General features: G+C 44.1%; 1 protein-coding gene across 1 annotated transcript in view; it reads right to left on the bottom strand.

Moving 5' to 3' along the window:
• wdr48a (WD repeat domain 48a) overlaps positions 1-22196 on the bottom strand; it is a 128043-nt gene that overhangs the window by 26378 nt on the left and 79469 nt on the right. The window contains exon 13 of the mRNA XM_078536797.1: positions 19555-19651. Within this exon, the coding sequence (XP_078392923.1) occupies positions 19555-19651 (97 nt within the window). The remainder of the gene's footprint in view (positions 1-19554; positions 19652-22196) is intronic.

The raw sequence follows: 22196 nt of genomic DNA, 5'->3' as shown, positions 1-22196 counted from the left end.
CATCATTAAGATGATATTTTGGTCTTAGATCCAAAGTAGATGACTACACAAATGCCCACATTGAATTTTATCTGCTATAGTTTTGCCCATTCACTTAGATTGTCTGTCCACTTACTATGCCTAATTTAATGTCACTGGCAAATTTGGATACACTATCCTCTGTTCCTTCATACGTCATTAATTTTTAAAAAATTTGTTCGTGGGATGCAGACATCACTGGCTAGGCCAGCATTTATTGCCCATCCCTAATTGCCCTTGTTTAAAGGGCATTTAAGAGTCAACCATATTGCTGTGGGTCTGGGGTCACATGATGGCAGATTTCCTTCCCTAAAGGACATTAGTGAACCAGGTGGGCTTTTACAACATCAGACTTTTAATTCCAGATTTTTATTGAATTCAAATTTCACCTGTGGTGGGATTCGAATCTGGATCCCCAGAGAATTACCCTGGGTCTCTGGAACACTAATCCAGTGACAATGCCACTACGCTGCTGCCTCCCCATATCCCCAATATATGTGAAGAAAAGCTGATTCATTTGCATTCCAATTAATTCCCAGAGATTGAATTGACTGGATGGCAAAGGCCTGCACACCTCTAAGCAATTCAGTTTCTTAGGTGACTCACACAATTGCCATGATTATTTTCTTTAGTACAACATTAAGTTTTGCAGTAAGAACTTGATCTTCATACCGTAAGAGCAGGCAATAAATCTCTGCTTTCCCCAGTAGGTCTGTGTGTGTCCTACAGTTCAATTATTTTCTCTTTTACTGTGATTTAAAACTTGCCCAAAATTTACAAGAAATTAGGCTGAAATAAATATCCAGCTCCATAAGGACACACTGAAAGCAAATGGCCAACATCCACGAGATCAGCAGTACACAGTACATAGAATTTACAGCACAGGAACAGGCCATCTGACCCAACCATATTGTGAACTTCCTCTCACCCAAAGTCAAAGTTACAGCTAATGGGTATTAAATAGGCCTACAGCAATTTTTCTCTTTCAAAAATTTGTTTGTGGGATGTGAGCATCCCACAATTGTCCATCCCCAATTGATTGGCTTTGAGCCCTCTACAACTGAGTGACTTGCTAGGCCATTTCAGAGGGCAGTTAAGTCAATCACATTGGTGTGGATCTGGAATCACACCTCGACCAGATCGGCAGATTTCCTCCCCTGAAGAACATTGGTGAACCAGATGGGTTTTTACAGCAATCGGTAGTTTCATGATCATTAAAGGGCTAGCATTTTATTCCAGATTTTTATTAATTCACTGAATTTAAATTCTTTCAGCTGAATGGTGGGATTTGAACACATGTCTCCAGAAAATCAGTCCAGGTCTCTGCATTATAAAAACAAAAAGCTAAAAGCTACTGTGGATGCTGGAAATCCAAAACAAAAACAGAATTATCTGTATTATAAGCCCAATAACATTACCATTTGCTACTGGTATAATATAGCAATTTCTAATGGTGTGGTGAAATAGTGTGAAATATTTTGGTAATTACTTTTGCTTGGAAAGGCAGAAATTGGACAACTCATGCAAGCGAAATGAAAACATGCTTCAATTCCATTTACACAAAATCACCGAAGTTTCAGTGTTCAAGGAGCCTGTTTGGCCTAGTTCCACATAACAGCTATTTACTTTAATCCTATTTCCATGCTCTTTTCTCATATCCTTCAACATATTTCTAATTCCCGTGTTAATATCTTGGGCTTCAACAACTACTCATGGTAATGCGATCTGTATTCTAAACCCTTTGTGTGAAAAATTCTCTCATCTTTGTGCCTATGTTTAGTGATGAGATTTTTTTTTAAAGAGTGCCATTTTAAAATTTCTCAGGTTATATTGCTATTTAATCTTTTGATGCAAACGCTCAGAGAATAAATAACTACAGCGATGTGCAATAGAAATTCGATTGCCGTATTAAAAAGAATGGCATGGGTATGGCATTGTCAGCTATGTTACTGAACTAATAATCCAGGGAACCCGAGTTCAACCAGTTTGAGCTTTGAATTCAATGAAATGCTTGCATTCTGCCAAAAGTATCAATTATTTTCTAAACAGGCTGGCATTGTCGGTGAACTCCTGAACTTAAACCCAACTAAAAACAAATCGGATTTACTTCGCACTTTAGCATTAGACCATTGATAACTCATGCTGCTATTACACTGCCAGTTTCCTGTTAATGTGGCAAACAAAGTAAATAAAGTTACCATGAGCCTGCCTGATTGTCAATAAAAAGCCACTGCTTTACAAATGTCCCTGAGGTAAAGGGTGAAATCGGGTGTTCTTACCCAGTCTGGCCTATATATGACACTATTCCAATACCATGTGGCTGAATCATAACGGCCTCTGATGTAGCCCAGCAAGCCACTCAATTGCAAAGAGTTTCTATTAAGAAAAGTGTTTCAAGTAGGTGGTCCACCACCACCTTCTCAAGAAAACTAGGGATGAGCAATAAATGCCACCTTTGCCTATGACACCCACACTCCGAAAATGAATACATATTTAAAAATCCCACTTGTTTCACTGGCAGGTTTACAGGTCCCACCGTCGCCAGTTCAGAAGTTCCCCATAGTACACTGCCAAAACAGAAAAAGGAGAAGTCCTTTTTAAAAACTAATCTGCAGAACTAGCCAACGAAAGAAAAAGTTGGGAATTAACTTCTTTGGTCAAACAATGAAATGCTTGCATTCTGCCAAAAGTATCAATTATTTCTCAAACAGGCTGGCATTGTCGGTGAACTTCTGAACTTAAACTCAACAAAACCAAATCGGACTTGCTTCACACTTTGGCATTAGACCTTTGATAACTAATGCTATTATTATACAGCCAGTTTCTCGTTCAACTGAATTGGTGCAACTGGCACTGATGAAAAAACTGCAGCACAAGTTGGGAGATTAATCCGAGTTCTGAAAATACTAAAACCAGTAGAGTAGTAATCCAGAAATCCAGACTAACGCTTTGGGGATGTGGGTTCAAATCCTACCACAGCAGTTGGTGGAATTTAAATTTAGCAAAAAAAAAATCTGGAATTGAACGCTAGTCTCAGTAATGGTGACCATGAAGCCATCATCGATTGTCATAAAACCCTATCTGGTTAATTAATGTCCTTTAGGGAAGGAAACCTGCTGTCCTTACCTGGTCTGACCTACATGTGACTCCAGATCCACAGCAATGTGGTTGAAATTTTAACTGCCTTCTGAAATGGCCTAACAAAAGCCACTTAGTTCAAGGGCAATTAGGGATGGGCAACAAATGCTGGCCTTGGCAACGACATCCTCATCCCAAAGAGCAAAAAAAAAGACTTTCTATATTGTTTTCTTAAACTTAGCAATGTCAGGATGAACCTACCCTCATGTTCAAATTATGTGCCTGGAGAGCATGCAATGCAGAATGGTATGCAGCCAACGGTATAATTCCAGGCTGTCAACCACACATCACACTAGTATGATAATGTTGGCCTAAAATTTACGAGTTAAGAGAAATTAATGTGCCATGTCGCCTGGCAGTTACTCAGTCTACACCATCATTGTGTGCAGTTTGCTTAGATGAGCCAGAGTCAAAGACATGTCATTGCCCTTCAAAATCAGAAAAACACCCATTGGAAAAATATGGTATCTCTGAAAACGGCCAGTGCAAGGATGTGCTACTAAATGCACAGAGGCCGAGCTCCAAACTATCGTCAATGCGTTCAGAGACGAGTGAAAGAATGGGCCTTAGGCAAAGCGTCCAGAAGACAAAGGTCCTCTATCAGCCTGTTCCTGCTGTGCAACACTGCCCTCCCCACTGCACCCCCGACTATCAAAATCCATGGTGAACCATTGGGCAACACTGATCATTTCTCATACCTCGGGAGCCTCCTCTTAGCAAGGGCAGACATTGATGATTAAATTCAACATTGCCTCCAGAGTGCCAGCGCAACCTTTGGCCGTCTGAGGAAAAGAGTGTTTGATGACCTCAAACTCAGCACCAAGCTCATGGTCCACAGGGCTGCAGTGCCATCTGCCTTCCTGTATGCATCAGAGACATGGACAACATACATCTTAAATCCCTGAACAAATGTCACCAGTGAAGCCTCTGTAAAGTCCTGCAAATTCAATGGCAGGATAGGCACTCCAGTATCAGTGTCCTCTCTCAGCCCAGCATCCGCAGTACCGAGGCACTAGCATGGTTAATCAGCTACATTGGGTGAGCCATATTGTCCATATGCCTGTCACAGGATGTCCAAAACAAGCTCTCTACCCCGAGCTTCGTCATGGCATGCGGTTACCAGGAGGACAGAGGAAACATTTCAGGGACTTCCTCAAAGCCTCCCTGAAAAAATGCAACATCCCCACCAATTTGTGGGAATCTCTTGCTCGAGATTGCTTAAACTGGAGAAGAAGCATCTGTGAAGATGCCAACTATTTTGAGTGTCTCCAACAGGCCCGCTGGAAGCCAAATGTAAACAGTGGAAGGAGTGTATCAAAATCTGAGCATCACACTCGTCTGCCTCAGCAAACACTGCCTGTCCCACCTGTGGCAAGTGTGCAGATCCCTGGAGTGGGAGAAAGTCATTCTTGATTCTGAGGGACTGTGTAGGAAGAGGAAGCTACTAAGTACCATGCGAAGAGCAACAACAGACAAGTAACGGTTATGCTCAAGGGTTCTTGAATCACTCAAGATGAACCGAGTACACTCAGACACCTTGGCTGGCACCCGGTACAGTGCAAAGTCAAAGGCAAGAAGGTTCCAGGAATCCTCAAATTGATCACTAACCAGTGATCCAGTAGCCAGCACTTTCTGCTGGAAAGCTCATGTGTGGGATGTGAGGTGTGGACGAGACCTTGCTCAGCTGTGATGCCATCTGTTGTGGAAAAGCCAATGAACACCTGAACCTTTAGACTCTCCGATGAGGAGCCTCACTTGGGTGAGGTATAACCAACATAATCCAACAAGAAGTCAACCTGCTCAGGGACAATGAGCAAATCAAATTTCAAAGTATTGCATTTCTTAATGCTGAAGAACAGGAATAAAGAAAGGCATCTGGGCATGACTGTATAACATTTCACTTGCACCATTCTTACAACAAACTATAACTTTATTTTGCAGCAGCAATTTCAGTCTTCACATGTTAACTGTCACAGGCATACCTTGCTGGCAGCAAAAATATAATTGTTAATTTAGAATTTAATAATGTTCTGCTATTGTTATTTTCTAAATGTTATTTGGAGGGAGTTCTCCTCAAATTGACAGCGCAGCTTTGAAACTCCCTTGTGCACAACAGAACTGTGAGGCTGATCAGTTCTAAGTGCTCCAGGGAGCTGGGGAATACGTAATTCAATCAGGTGGAAAGCCTTCAAACTAACGGCTTACACTTTTGGTACAAATTGTTGATTGCTTGAAGCCACTAATGTAAGCAAGGTCTCTTCGGCATTGAGCTGGCTCTAAAATACTATGTCTGGCAATAGAAATTGAAACCAAGTCAATCAATGGCAGATTAGGTAATCAAATATGTAGAAACATAGTAACAGGGAGTAGGCCATTCAACCCCTTGAATCTGCTGTTGCCATTCAATTGGATGACGGCTGATCTGCACCTCCACCCCACGTAGATTCCTTTAATCCCACTGACAAAATTCTATCTCGGTCTTCGAAATTTCAATTAATCCAACAACCAAAGCACGCTGGGGGCTGGAATTCCATATTTCCACTGGTGTGTGTGAAAAAGTGTGATTTCACTCCTGAATGACCTGGCTCTAATTTTATTATGCTTCATGTTCTAGATTCCCTCACCAAAGGCTATAGTCTACCAAAACAGAATTACCTGGAAAAACTCAGCAGGTCTGGGAGCATCGGCGGAGAAGAAAAGAGTTGACGTTTCGAGTCCTCATGACCCTTCAACAGAACTGAGTAATATTAGGAGAGGGGTGAAATATATGCTGGTTTAAGGTGGGGGGGTGGGGGGAGAGAAGTGGGGGTGGGGTGTGGTTGTGGGGACAAGCAAGCAGTGATAGGAGCAGATAATCAAAAGATGTCACAGACAAAAGGAACAAAGACGTGTTAAAGGTGGTGATATTATTTAAGAGAATGTGCTAATTAAGAATGGATGGCAGGACACTCAAGGTACAGCTCTAGTGGGGGTGGGGTGGAAAGAGTTTTTCTAGGTAATTCTGTTTTTGTTTTGGATTTCCAGCATCTGCAGTTTTTTGTTTTTATCGCTATAGTCTACCTACTCTATCAAATCCTTAATATCTCAATTAGAACACCCCACAACCTTTCAAACTCAGGAGAATACAACCTAAATTTGTAACTTCAGTTTTAACCTTTTAAGCCCCTGCATCCAACATACGAACAAGGAGCAGGAGTAGGCCATTTGGCCCCTTAGGTCCGCTCCACCATTTAATAAGATCATGGCTGATCTGTTAATAACCTCAAATCTGCATCCTGCCCACCCCGGTTAACCTATCACCCCTTTGCTTACCAAGAGTCTATCCACCTCTGCCTTAAATCTCTGCTTCCACTGCCTTTTCAGGAAGAGAGCTCCAAAGACTCTCAGCCCTCTGAAAGAAAAAAATTTGCCTCATCTCAGTCTTAAATGGGTAACCCCTTATTTTTAAACAGTGATCCCTAGTTCTAGATTTTCCCACAGGGGGAAACATCCTGCATGACATCCAGCCTGTCAAGTTCCCTCAGGATCTTATATGTTTCAATCAAGTTGCCTCTTACTCTTATAAACTTCAGCGGGTACAAGCCTAGCCTGTCCAACCTTTCCTCACAAGGCAACCCACCCATTCCAAGTATTAGTCTGGTAAAACTTCTCTGAACTGCTTCCAATGCATTTACATCCTTCCTTAAATAAGGTGACCAATACACTACACAGTACTCCAGATGTGGTCTCACTAGTGCTCTGTATAATTGAAGCATAATCTCCTTACTTTTGTATTCAATTCCCCTCACAATAAATGATAACGTTTATTAGCTTTTCTAATTACTTGCTGTACCTGCATACTAGCCTTTTGTGATGCATGCACTAATATACCCAGGTTCCTCTGCATCTCAGAGCTCTGCAATCTCTTATCATTTAGATAATATGCCTCTCTTTTATTCTTCCTGCCAAAGTGGACAATTTCACATTTTCCTACATTATACTCCATTTGCCAGATCTTTGCCCACTCACTTAACCTATCTATATCTTTTTGTAGCCTCCTTATGTTATCTTCACAAATTACTTTCCTAACTATCTTTGTGTCATCAGCAAATTTGGCCACCATCCCATCCATCCCTTTATCCAAGTTATTTATATAAGTTGTAAACTGTTGAGGTCCCAGCACTGATATCTGTGGCACACAACTCGTTATACCTTGCCAACCTGAAAATGACCCATTTATGCCTACTTTCTGCTTCCTGTTAGCTAGCCAATCTTCTATCCTGCTTCTTAATTTCTATCTTCTATCCTGCTTCTTAATTTGGTGCCAAGCTCCTCATACTGACTCTGCAGAATCTTCTCTTTGTCCTGCCCATGTCGTTAGTACCAACATGGACGACTGGGTCCTCCTCCTCCCATTGCAAATTCCTCTCCAGCCCCGAGCAGATGTCCTGAAACCTGGCGCCAGGCAGGCAACACATCTGTCTGGATTCATGCTCTTTGCTGCAGAGTACGGTGTCAATCCCTCTGACTATACTGTTTCCTACTACTACTATATTCTTTGTAATTCCCCCCGCTTGAATGGCTTCCAGTATCATGGTGCTATGGCCAGTTAGCTCATCCACCCTGAAGCCCCCACTCTCATCTAAACAAACTTAAAAAACCTCAAGTCTGTTGGACAATTCCAAGGCTTGTGCACTCCTGCCCTCTGGGTCCCTTTACCTGCCTCACTTGCAGTCACACCCTCCTGTCCCTGACCACTGACCAAATCAGAAGACTCCATCCTAAGGGGTGAGGCTGCCTCCTGGAATAAAATGTCCAGGTAACCTTCCCCCTCCCCGATATGCCGCAGTTTCTGCAGCTCAGCTTCCAGCTCAATAACTCGGAGCCGAAGTTCCTGCAGCCCCAAACACTTACTGCAGATGCATTTGCCCTGGATCACACAGGTATCCAGAAGCTCCCACATCCTGCAATCGCAGCACATCACCTACCCTGTCATTTCCAACATGTGTTAATTCATTGCTAATTAATTATAATTAATAAAGCTTACACTTCCCAATATGTTTTGGCGCTGCCAGTAAACTTTACAATACTGATAAAACTAATAATACCAGTCACTAGTTTACCTGCTCCTTCTGCTGCACCAAAGTGGAAATCAAATACTGGAGGTTGAAAAAGAGTAGATTAAAAAAAGCACCTCTTCCCCACCCTTCACCGAACTCCCCACTCAGCACACTTTACTTCTTGCAGTGAACCTTACCTAAAACACCTCTTTCTCCCTATGCACCAAACTCCCACTTTGAACCAAATTCCCAAATATACTCACTCGGTCTCTGTCTCACTCATGCTGAAGTCTCCCCTCTGTGACCGTGCACCTCTTACGGACTGTGCACTTTAAAAGTCCCTTTCTTATATAGAACCCTGTGATGAGTCACCCTCTAGCTTAGGTTCCTGCTAGAGTAATCAACACCTAGTCAGGCAAGGGCTTTCAGGCGATTGACAGTTAACTGCCACTAGGGCAGTTGCCTGTTTAACTAGGCTACTTAGCATACTTAAAGGCTGCTAGTTCTAGGTCAGAATCGACTCTTACTCTAAAATTTAACTTGAAAAAGATTTACCAGTTGAATTCCAACTTTGAACCAAATTCCCAAATATACTTGCTTGGTCTTTGTCTCACTCAGGCTGAAGTCTCCTCTCTGTGACCATGCGCTTCTCACTGCACTGCACCCCTGCTAGAACAGAACCTGAAAGGTGGTTCCCAGAGCTGAACAGGGGACTCCAGGTGGGGTCTGACCAAGTCTCTGCATAACTGAAGCATAACTTTGACCCCTTTGTATTTCAGCCCTTTTCAGAACACAAACCAACATTGAATTAATCTTTGTAATTACTTTTTGTAACTGTGCAAGTAGTTTTTACTTCACCTTATATCTGGACACCCAAATCCCTTCGCTTCCACAGTTTCCAGTCTCCCATTAAGAAATCCATTAAGAATTGTCTTAGACTCAAAGTGGATGACTTCAAACTTTCCCACCTTAAATTTCATCTGCTATTGTTTTGCCCACTCACTTCGATCTACACAATTTAATGTGCTCTCTAACTTAGTGTTATCTGCAAAATTGAATACAGAACTCTGTATAGCTTCATTCAAGTATTATACAGATGGCAAGAAGCTAAGATCCCAGGAGAGATCCCTGGGGAACGGCACTTGTCAACATCCCAGGGTACTTTCCTTTTATCCCATCTCTCTGCTTCTACCTCTCAACCAATTTCCAAACTTTGTCACTCAAATTTTTTGCTAATAATCTCATGTGAAAGCTTATGAAATGTCTTATTTAAGTCCATACACAATATTTATAGACAGCCCTCTAACTACCAAGGCAGAGGTCTCCTCAAAACATTTCAACATTTGAAATGGTTGGAAAGCACTTGCTTAGCAATAATCTGCTCACTGACACCCAGTTTGGGTTCCGCCAAAGCCACTCAGCTCCTGACCTCATCACAGCCTTGGTTCGAAAATGGGCAAACGAGCTGAACTCCCGAGACGAGGTGAGAGTGACTGCCCTTGATATCAAGGCCGCATTTGACCGAGTGTTGCATCAAGGGGCCCTAGCAAAACTGGAGTCAGTGGGAAGCAGGGGGAAAACTCTCCGCTGGTTGGAGTTATACCTAGCATAAAGGAAGATGGTTGTGGTTGTTGGAGGTCAGTCATCTCAGCTCCAGGACATCACTGCAGGAGAGTTCCTCAGAGTAGTGTCCGCGGCGCAACCATCTTCAGCTGCTTCATCAATGACCTTCCTTCCATCATAAGGTCAGAAGTGGGGATGTTCGCTGATGATTGCACAATATTCAGCACCATTCGTGACTCCTCAGGTACTGAAGCAGTCCATGCCCAAATGCAGCAAGACCTGGACAATATCCAGGCTTGGGCTGACAAGTGGCAAATAACATTTGCATCACACATGTGTCAGGCAATGACCATCTTCAACAAGAGAGAACCCAACCATTGCCCCTTGATGTTCAATGGCATTACCATCACTGAATCCCCCCACTATCAACATCCTGGGGGTTACCATTGACCAGAAACTGAACTGGACTAGCTATATAAATACAAAAGGTCAGAGGCCAGGAATCGTGCAACAAGTAACTCACCTCCTGACTCCCCAAAGCCCATCCACCATCAACAAGGCACAAGTCAGGAGCGTGATGGAACACTCCCCACTTGCCTGGATGAGTGCAGCTCCTATAACACTCAAGAAGCTTGACACCGTCTAGGACCAAGCAACCCGCTTAATTGGCACCATACACACTGTAGCAGCAGTGTGTACCATCTACAAGATGCACTGCAGGAATTCACCAAGTCTCCTTAGACAGCATCTTCCAAACCCATGACCGCTACCATCCAGAAGGACAAGGGCAGCAGATAGATTGAACACCACCACTTGGAAGTTCCCCTCGAAGTCACTCACCATCCTGACTTGGAAATATATTGCCGTTCCTTCACTGTTGCTAGGTCAAAATCCTGGAACTCTCTTCCTAACAGCATTGTGGGTGTACCTGCACAACATGGACTGCAGCAGTTCAAGAAGGCAGCTCACCACTACCTTCTCAAGGGAAACTAGGGATGGGCAATAAATGCGTGCCTAGACAGCGAAGCCCACATCCCATGAATGAATAAAAAATAAAATTCAACACGCAGATCACGAATCCAGGCGAACATTATGATCAGCTCGTACTTGTCCAACTGCTCAGTCACTCTTCTTCCAGTAACCTCACCTTAACTGATGTTAAACTGACAGATCTGTCATTACCCAGTTCCTTCCTCCATTTCTTCTTAAATATTGAACTTAATCAATCCAAAGACTAAAGTTATGCCGATAATTTAGCGAATGAGGGAAGATGATTAACAGGCCGCAAAATGTTGCTGGCTGAAACGGTGCAATAAGGTGAGAAGAAAAAGGCATCATTCAAGAACCAAAAATGAATGATGCAATCAGTTGGTGTAACAGAAAACTTGGGATTCACAATATTCTAAGCAGGACACTGGCACAGTTCCAGATTTTAAATAATAGCCTGTTGACCTGACCATGAAGTACACCTTGCATATAAAAGAAGTGACAAAGGTCTTCTGATTATTACAATTAAGTCCCTTATGAGGCACCAAAAATATAATCTTTCAGGCTCCAGTTTTAACGCTTTTCATCAATGCACGGATGTCTGGCCAACTTTTTTTCAAATAAAAAGATAATTTTTCTCTTTGAAATCGGCTGAAAGAGTTACTACAGCAGCAAAATCAGCTTCTCAGCCCTTAGTGCACATCACTGTAGTTCTTTCTATTCTACGATTAATTGACTTCCTGTAATAAGCTGACACAGTGACCATTCCGGCATTCTGCTTTTTAAAATCCCTTTTGTGTCAAAATCTATATTCACTGTTTGAAGAAAATATCACACTGAATGTGGCAGCAAGAGCTCTTTAGAGGAGATTGATTTATTCGGAAATGATTACTAATCAAATAAGTCTTGTCTTTTTAAACTACATACAGTCCAAATCAATCACAGACAAATAGCAATTTGTCTACAAAACATCAACAATAATTTTGTTGAGGCACATTTTCTATTTTGGCTGTCAGCCTTACGTTAAAATGTTATATTCCCCATTAAAGCAACAAGAAATACGCAAAAAACTTAGTATAGGAACCCATCTATTTAAATTGCTATATCCCCTTCCATTCTCCATTGCCTCCCCTATCCATGCATTAACCATCTATGGCCAACATCCAATCCCATTCTAATTCTAATTCCAAATACATATGCAAGCAGGCCAGTGATTTCTTGTCCTTGCATTGCCTCTTGTTTGGCTGTAGACATGGCTTCAGAGTGGCCTGGCTGAAATTGATAATTACAAGTAGGTAGGGAGGGAAAGCAAGAGGAGAAATCATACATACAAGCCCATGCTATTATTCTGTGGTACCATGGATAAGTAGGCAGCCCATCACTGCATTTTCAAGGTCAACTAGGACTGGGCAATAAATGCTGGCCCTGCTGCTGCAGTATTTCAATGCAATGCATCAATAAGTTACATTCCTCTCACTTTGTCCAGGTAGTGTCATTTTAACATTTCCTGGCTTCTTTTCTCTACTGTAAACCTTTGTCTTCTTCTTACACCCCTCTTCTTTATCTCCTTCACCTCCAACAATAACTGCAAGCAGCTCATGGGCTTCTTTAGCACAAGACTGAGATCATCCTGAGATCAGCTGCTTCTATCACTTGTCTACCTTCCCCATGTCCACCGGGCCAAAATTCCTCTAAAGAGCCCCGCCTGCCATAGCCCTGAACTAACACTGTTCTCTAGTTATACTCCCAGCTTCTTTCATGCCTTCTCTGAGCTTGTCTTGTTCATGACACCCACTTCCTGCTCCCTCGATCCTGTTCCCATTAAACTGCTGACAATCTAACTTGCCTGCCTGGGCCCCATGTTAGCTGATATTGTTAATGGTTGCTGCCACCAACCTTCTCCTCAAAAAAATCAACCCTTGAACCCACCACCCTTGCAAAGTATCACCCAATCCCCAACCTCCTTCCCCAACCTCCCCCAATCTAAAGTCCTCGAGCACGTTGTCGCCTCCAAAATCCATTTCATCTTTCCCTCCAATCAGATTTCAGCCCCTGCCACAGTATCGAAATGGCTTTTATCAATGTCATTAAAGACATCCTAGGTGACTGTGACAAAGGTAAACTGTCTCTCCTCATTCTTTGTGACCTGTTTGCAGCCTTTGACATGATTGATCACAATGTCCTACTCTGTCTCTCCACCGTCATATCCAGCTGGGTGGGACTACGCTAACTTTGTTCCATTCTAATAGTGGCTAGAGAATGGCTTCTCTCTACCGTATGAGCTAAAATTTCCTTCCATTAAATATCGGGAAGACTGAAGCCATAGACTTCTGTGTTCCTACAAACTCAGTTCCCTAGCTAGACTCCAACCTTGTCCCTGGCAACTGGATTAGGATCAACCTTGTTTTCCACCTTGGTTTCATTTGACCCCGATATGAGCTTCCGGCCAGATTTCCGTGACATCACTAAGATCGCTGACTCCCACCTCCCTAAGATTGTTCAATTCCACTCCTGTCTCAGCTCATCTGTTGATGAAATCCTCATCCATGCTTTTGTTATCTCTGTGCTTGACTATTCTAACAGTCCTGGCTTGCCTCCCACATTCTACCCTCCATAAACTTGATCATCATAAACTCTGCTGCCATGTTTTTACTTGCATCAAGTCCGATTCACCCATTTATCTACTTTGGCTCCCGGTTAAGTAACACTTCTGTTTTAAAATTCTCATCTTCGCTTTCCAATTGCTCCATGTTCTCACCTCTCCCTATCTTTGTAACCTCCTCCAGTCTCACAAGCCTCGTCTTTGCTCTTCTAACTTTGGTCTTCTGAGCATCTGCGATTTTATTGCTGGTTGTGCCTTTAGGTGCCTTGGTCCTAAGCTCTAGAATTCCCTCCCTAAAACTCACCATCCCTTTCCTCCTTTAAGTTGCTTCTTCAAATCTAAGGGTGGAATCGTCCCAAATTTTCACTAAGTGCAGTAGCGGGTGAAAAAAAAGTTTTACCCACTGGCCGCAATGGTGGTTTTTTGCGCCATATCGCCCCAGTCCCAGTGTGTCATGTGTCGTTAATTATGCATTCCCAGGAAACACGCCAGATTGCCGACCTCTGATTCACCCACCCCACCATCACCTCAGGCCTTCAGTAATCCGGGCGCCATATTTAAAGGGCACCCCTGCACAGAGCTAGCACACTCTATGGGATTGGAAGCTGCTGCAAAGTCACAGCTGCCAAAGGGAGGAAACATTCTGCCCCCAAATTTATGGGGCGCCTCCCTCGGGTACCTACTGGATGTAGTGGAGGCCTGACGTGAAGTCCTCTACACCCACTCTGGGCAAAGACCAGCAAGCAGGGTGACAAAACCATCATGGGAGGCGGTGGCAGTAAGGGTCAGCGCCAATGCCGTGCAAAAGGGGATAGCCACCCTGTACCGAAAGAGCATGAATGGCCTCCTCCGTTCTGCCAGGGTAAGTCACTCTTCTCATCACTCTCAACTCACAAACCCATTGCACATTCACAGGGATCTCACTCACTGCCAGTTCAAGGGACATCACCATTCACTCTCTCACCCATATCTTCAACTGCCCTGCGATTGTATCCTCATCCCATCCATGGCACCACACTCCACCCACACATGCCAGGCATCCTTCTCATCTGGCCTGGCAGGCATCCTGCTTACACTCTCTCCATCTGTACTCATAGAGGACAAGCTGGCACACACCAAAAGAAAGGTCGCAGACTGGTGGGAGAATGCCTGACATCAAGTTCCTCACAGACTTTGAAAAGTGTCATCCAGCCGGCTGGTAACGATCTGGACCGTTTGAGCTGATGGTGAGGTCAGCAGTGCTCAACTAAATGAGGATGCAGCAGTGCAACATCCATCAACGATGCTGAGAATCAACTCCTCTGTTCCGCAGTCCCCTTTCATGCACTCATTATCTCCCCTTGCTTTCGCAGGCATATCTGGGAATCAGCTGAGGGGGTCTACAAGCCAGGTCCTTAACTCAAGCCCTGGAGACACCTCGGAAGAAGAATCTCATTGAAGACCTATCACAGCGCTCACCCACACCCTCCACCAGTGCAGAAACGCACACCTTGGTGGGGCCTATGTCTAGAGGAGCCTCAGGGTCATAATATAGTGAGCACATTGCACTGTCTGATCCATAGCAGGCAACGGCAGGAACTTCCTGATTTCCGGCTTTCGGAGGACTGCTGGAGGCCAGAGATCTGCTGAGTCCGAGTCAGATGAGGAGCCTCTGGACTCCATCGTACTTCAGTTGCTGGAACTGCAAAGGCAAGCTCGGGAACATCAGGAAGGGATGTCTGCTGCACTCCTCAGACAATGGAGGAATCTGTCTGCCTTCAGTCTGAGGTAATAGCGGTGGCATGACAACGCACTCAGGTCAACACTGGTACGATGGCAGCCGCCATGGAGGCCTTGGCCCAGGTCATCGGTTCTGCACTGCTGAGAGGGTGAACTGCATCGCTGAAGCCACAGTTGGCCTCCAACAGTGTCAACGTGAGAGGGGTGCTGAGCAGCTCAATCTCACTCCAGCTTCCCCTTCTCCTCAAGGAGTCAGCCAGAGGCCCTCGGGCACCCATAGGGCAGAGTATCAGCAGCTGCACATCCTCGGGCCATCCACCCAGGTGACTCTGGGAGTGTCTGGCCCATCCGAACCTCCTCTGCCTGTGACCCCAGGAGCTCCAGCTCCACAGGCTGAGGAGGGTCCCACTGCCACAAAGCAGGACCCCAAAAGCAGGCTGGTGCCCTCCAGGCGTCTGTCCTCCAGAGAACACCTGCCAAGGTCATCACAGACCTCCACCTCCGCCGTGGATGTCGGGGGAGCACCAAGGCGTAGCAGCAGGGTTAGGAAGGTTAAGAAGATGTAGTTGCACAGCCTGAGCACAAGTGTTAATCACATGTACTTAACATTCACTATTGCAAATAAATTCCCAAGAATGTTACCCTGCCTATGGCTCCTTGTTATGATGAGCAGTGTTCGTATCACTCAGATATGAAACCTTGATTGCTGCACAAGATAAAGACAGGTGTCTCAGTCCAGGGCCTCTTTCTTGTGCAGTGTGTAACCTTCAGGCCAAAGTGACTGCCCAGCTTCACACTCACTGGACACATTACTGATGCCTGCACCGTGATGGTGCTTGTCATTGCTGCCAGAATGTCATGGGCAGGCGTCAGAGAATTCCGTCATTCTCTCTGTGTGCTCTCAGCAGCTTTGAGTTGGGGCTGGCCCCCCCATCTCTTCACATCTATGACTGGTAACAGTGTGCTCCTGAAAGAGTCAGGTGCTGAAGGCTGACAAAGGATCAGGCGCATTTAAAGTTTCACAACTACGTTTCCAAATGACGTGGCCCTGATTAGAGCTGCCCTCAGCCAGACAGGAGTCAGACGTTCACAGAAGCAATGTGAAGATCTATGGCGTGTCCTCACTGCATGTCATCACCCTTCTCCTGGAATCTAGCGACTATTAGGGCTTCTGCTGCGTCTCCATAACATGAGCCTGAGCACTGAGGGTATGTGCGCTGCCATCAGCCACACAGGAGCGAAACATTCACAAATGCGAGGTAAGGGTGTCAGGACTGTCCTCACTGCATCTCGACATCATCCTCCACGAATCTTGCGGCTATGAGGGCCTCCTGAGCGTACCTGCTTCATCTGGCCAGTATGATGGCCTCATCACCAGCAACCTCGCCTTCGAGGACCTCATCATCATCATCCCCTTCAATGTCCTTTTCATTGGAGGATACGTGCAGCTCCTCCACCTCCTCCTCAGCCAGGTCCTCCCCACTTTGCAGTGCCAGGTCGTGGAGCGCACAGCAAGCGACGATGATGTGCGACACCCTTGTCAGACTGTATTGCAGTGCTCCACCAGCCCTGCCAAGGTATTGGAACCTCATTTTCAAAATGCCTGTTGTTTGCTTCACCAAAGTCCGGGTTGTGGCATGAGCCTTGTTATACCGTCGCTCTGCTGCAGTCTGTGGCTGCCGTACAGGCGTCATCAGTAACGTCTTCTGTGGGTTGCCCTTATCCCCAAGGAGCCAACCCTGCAGCCTCTGTGGACCCTGGAAGATATCAGGGATCTCAGACCTGCTAGGGATGTAGGTGTCATGGACGCTCCCTGGGAGTCATGTGTAGACCTGCAGGATGTGTTTGTGGTGGCTACACACCAGCTGAACAATCAGCAAGTGGAATCCCTTGTGGTTGCTGCAGTTGACTGCCATTGAGATCTAAGTGCCATGTGGGTGCAGTCGATGGCAGCCTGCACCTATGAAAACCTGAGATCTGCGCAAATCCCAGCTTCCTGGCTTTCCTGATCCTGGGCAAAATGCACAAAGTTCTGTGCCTTTGTGAAGGTGGCGCCTGTGACCTCCTGGGTACACTTGTGCGTGGAAGCTTGCGAGTTCCCACACAGATCACCTGTGGAGCCTTGGAAGGGGCCACTGGAGTAAAAACTGAGTGCTGTGGTCACTTTCACGGCCACTGGCAGTGGATGCCCTCCATGTCCCTGTTGTGCCAAATCCTGCAGCAGGTGGCATATGTGACGGACCAGTTCCCTAGACATGAGCAGTGTTGAGTGTCACTGGTTCTCAGTCATCTGCAGGAATGATTCTATTGACCCTGGGTCTAACAAGGAGCCTACGTGTGACGGTTCGCTGTGTGTGTGTAGCAGGCCCTGCCACTCCTTCATTTTGAGGGGGGCGCTTTGCCGAGCTATGCTCCTCTGCCGCTCTTTTCTTCTTCTTCTCTGGTGTCTGTAAGCCATGAGACATACTGTTAAATCACCAGCCTCGATGATCCTGATGCTCTCCTCCTTCAGGATCAAAGAGAGAGACACGTGTGTTAGCATGGCTGTACTAAGAACCTCACTTGGTTAAGTCTGAATGCCCCTTCACTCATGCAGGAGTGTGCTGGCCACCATTTGGATGGCTAGTGTGTAGTGCGCTCATTGGCTGTCCAAAACCCCAGCCCACCTCCGCCCCACTCCATTTGCAATAATTTCTATTAAATCTCTTCTTTGTCTTCTCTTTCTCAATACCTCCCCACCCTGTGCATCCTCTCCAGTGCAATCACATCCTTCCTATAGTGTGGCAACCAGAACTGCACATAGTAATCCAGCTACGGCCTAACTAGCGTTTTATACAGCTCCAAGATAACCTCCCCGCTCTTATATTCTATGCCTCGGCTGATAAAGACAAGTATCCCATACGCCTTCTTAACCACCTTATCTACTTGTGCTGCTGCCTTCAGGGATCTATGGACATGTGCACCAAGGTCCCTCTGATCCTCTGTACTTCCTGATGAGTTATCCTGATGAGTGCAAGGTGAAAAGATTTGATAGCATGTCTCTTTTTTCAGCAATGCTCAAGTCCTGTACTACCAAACAGCTATAACGATGGAAAGCGCAACTGAGACCTTTGTCAGAAATCTGCTGGTGATTCTGTGCTGATCTGTGAGGCCAATCAGTTAATTATTTCTTTTCCCTTTCAAGCAACACAGTGCGTGATAATGACCTGGAACCTGCTGCTCAAGAGGGTGGTGGAAGCCGAGACCACCAACAGTTTCAAAAGGAAGTAGGATGGGCACTTGAAGGAAATATGTGAATAGAGTAGGGGAACAGGACCGATACAGAGACCTGGCATGGATTCAATGAACGGAATGGCCTCCTTTGGTGCCATAAATGACTCCAAGCAGTTATGGTTAAAATAGCTCAAATTAAATATAAAAGGCTAGTACTAAGAAACAAAATCTCCCCTAGGTAGAATACAACTTGCCAGTAACAGCAGGTCTGACCTTGTATTTATCTGCAACCTATGTTCCACTGAGACTAATAATTATAGGCAAGTAAATGGAGACTTCAGACAGAAGAGGTTCAAAAATTAAAGGGTGTTTGAGAATAGCAAGGATAAAAATTGGTGACGGGAAATGAATCAAATCACTACAAATCAAAGTCAGCATGATGAATAACAGTCATAGCTTCATTACATTACACTTTGAAACAATTATGTTTAATATTGACTCAAACTCCCAAAAACCGGACATAAAAACTCATGTAACCTCTCAACAGGAACTTGACACTTGCAGTTTTGTTCAATTAAGTTCCAAGCTTTAAGTTCCATGGAGGAAAGATGTGGGCTGAAAATACGCAGGGTCAATGGGATTACTTGTCTGGACCAAATGCTCTTTTATTTAAAGAAAAAATATTCAAAATAGCTCTGCCCATTTTATGCAATACAATACTGTTAGAATTAGGGTAGCAAGGTCATTTGAGACCTCAGGGGATGGTTCTCCTTGGCCTTTTGAGAGTCTCCCCAGGCCCAGGTAAGCGTCCCATGCTCGGGGTTACGAGACATGGTCAACAACAGAACCAACAAATTTTCAGTGGTGGTGGAAGAGCTAGGGCCTTGAGGGGCAATGTGGCTGACAGGCAGAGTTCCCTTCAGGAAAAGGACTTGTGTTTCCCTTAAGCGTGAGTAAGGCAATGGGAACCAACCTCATGGATTCTTTTCAGTAGTCATACTGAAAATGGGAGGTTCCTATGAGTAACTGAAGAGGGAAGCACAAGACCAGGAGGTAAGGAGGAATACGCAGGAGAGCTGTCCAGAGGCAGATCACTGCTACTGTTGGAATAAATGCCAATAAATGTTGTTTTCCTACTTCACTCTGCTGATTGACTTACCATCCCTGACGTCCACTTTGCAGTAACCAGAGCCAGCTCTTATCCTGACTGTCAAGACTGGAGATAAAATGGTACCGTACATTACCCCAACTTCAGCCTTACCATTAGCCACTTACGTTTTGGGTCTGATCCATCTGGACTGCTAAATCCAGCATCCTTCGCTGACACCCAGGCAGCAAAACAGTCACTCTCGTCTAAAGTAATTGTCAACATCTGCCAGAAAGAAACAGAACACAAGCACAAATTTAGACACAACTAATTGGGTGGGTGCACAGCTTCACAGCTATCAGAGCAGCAACGATAACCAAACTTCAGTCTTGTTCATTATCTCCTGACTAGGCATTTTTCTTAATAATGTTCCCTGGCTACAGGATTTCCTGGTAATCCATTCCACGCTACTTCTCAATAAACTTAAAAGTAATGATGCCATATTCATTAATCCTGTAGTGTGAACTTTATCACTTGGAACATGCTGTGAACATCATCTACACTGGATGCAGTCCTGACAGAAACCTCAACCAAAGAAACTGAATGCAGTTCCCATGCAAATTAAACATTGAGATGCTGAGCCGAGTTAGAGTTGGAATTTGTTCTTTTAAAATCCATTGACAAGCCTAACCTGCATGAGCTGATTACTGATCACTAATTAGGTCATCATAGACACCTCATGTAGACGACTGTCCTATTATTCCACTTTTCTCTGCACTGGAGTGGAGTTGGAGGTGTTGGATTGGGTGGATGGCACAGAGTGAGACCATGATGAAGGCTGCACCATTGTTGGGCATGAGTAAAATTGCTGAGCCCATGGTCAGATGTGTGTGCAGAGTTCGCTTAGAGGTTGGGTCCCAGCTCAGGGGACTGGCAGTAGGAGTGATAACAGAGGTTAAACATGGAGTCAATCTTAAGTTTAAAAAAGGAAGCGCCAATTCTTGAGGGAGTAGCTCAAGTTAGTATTGAATATGGCTGCTGGATGACAGAAGCAGCATTAGCTATGACAATAAGATGTTACCAAGAGGCTAAAAATCAATGATTGTAATGATGGAGATTTGGTGGTCTTATTTCTACGAATGAGATCATGAGCAAAGACATGAAAGGAATCACTGTCATTTTTTAAATAATAGTATAACCTTCTAATAAAGTTGCAATAACCTTCTAATAAAGTTGCAGCAACATTTAATATAAAGCAGGTGCTGAATGCATATTTCAATTAGGTTACAGATAAGCTCTTTCACAGTTCTGACGGCTTAATAAATTGTTGGAGTGATTTAATTGCGTAATTGATCTTCAGCCAATAGCTTCTTACATTTTTTTCTCACATAACAACCTCACTGCATTAAAATGTACAACAGCATTTCAGTGAACAATTAGCCACTAGGGAAATCGGTTATCTACAAACTTACTTAGAGTTCTGGGACCACTACAATCCAGGAATTTGCAGGCTGTTAAATAAGCAGATCTTTTAATAAGGAAATCGCAATTCAGAAGGCATGGTATGAGATATAATTAAAAGCCCTGTCAGTCAATGTAACTGAAGAGAAAAAGCTTGCAAGAGCTCCTATTTTTAAAATCTACCTACTTCAGAAAATGTAATCAATGAGTTCTCCTGGAAAACGAGCACAATTAGAGAAAACTGATAAAAAGCAACATCAGAGAAGACTAAATTCTGAAAGTTAACGATAGAGCTTTAGCAGAATCACCAAGCTCAAAATTGGCACAAAGAAAGACTCAGGAAAAGTGCCAACTTCCAAACAAAAAAAATAAGAATAATTTTCTTAAGCCAGTGTTTTGTCAAACTAATTTCGAAGTGTTGGAAAACCTTTGTCTAGCAAAATAAGGTTTTTCAGCATTTTGTTTTTATTTCAGATCTCCAGCATCTGCAGAATTTTGCTTTTATTTAAGTTTGAAGTATAATGTTAGACCATAAGACATAGAAGCAGAAATTAGGCCAATCGGCCCATCTAGTCTGCTCTGCCATTCAATCATGGCTGATAAGTTTCTCAACCCCATTCTCCTGCCTTCTCCCCGTAACCTTTGATCCCCTTCAATAAACCCTTCAATAGTCTTCTCTGATGTTGCTTTTTATCAGTTTTCTCTAATTGTGCTCGTTTTCCAGGAGAACTCATTGATTACATTTTCTGAAGTGGGTAGATTTTAAAAGTGAGAGCTCTTGCAAGCTTTTTCTCTTCAGTTACATTGACTGACAGGGCTTTTAATTATATCTCATCTTTGTTCTTGGATTCACTTACAGTAAATGCCACTGATGCCCCCTCAAAAGTAAATAATACCAGCTCACATTCTTTAAAATAAAACACAGATGAGCCTATTGTAACATGAACAGTTTGAAGGACGAAACTGGCTTAAAAGTTTTCAGGGACACAATGTCATTTCAGTCAAAGGCAAGTTAAGGTTTCACCATTACTTGATTCCTAAAGTCAAGTACATTTAAAAATTCTTCTCTAGCAATGAAGCACCCACTTTTGGATGCCGAGCAGTTATTATTTTATTACCACTTTTTCTATAACAACTCTTACCTTTGAGACTCTTTGTTGCAGACCTGCAATACACGTTAGACATCTAGCTGGCAGGATGTGTGCCCAAGAATGGCTCAGAGTGACTGATATAAACCATGCATGACTTTCCCACATTTCAGCAACTCAACTGATACAAATTTAAAAACCAATTTTCAAGCAGATATCCTATTTTGTCATTAATTTCATATAAGGGGAGGTGGAGGGGTGGGGGCATGAAACAAACCTGA

Source organism: Cetorhinus maximus, chromosome 3 (genome assembly GCF_964194155.1).
Source record: "Cetorhinus maximus chromosome 3, sCetMax3.hap1.1, whole genome shotgun sequence".
Lineage (NCBI taxonomy): Eukaryota > Metazoa > Chordata > Chondrichthyes > Lamniformes > Cetorhinidae > Cetorhinus > Cetorhinus maximus.
This window is presented reverse-complemented; position numbering and strand designations above follow the sequence as displayed.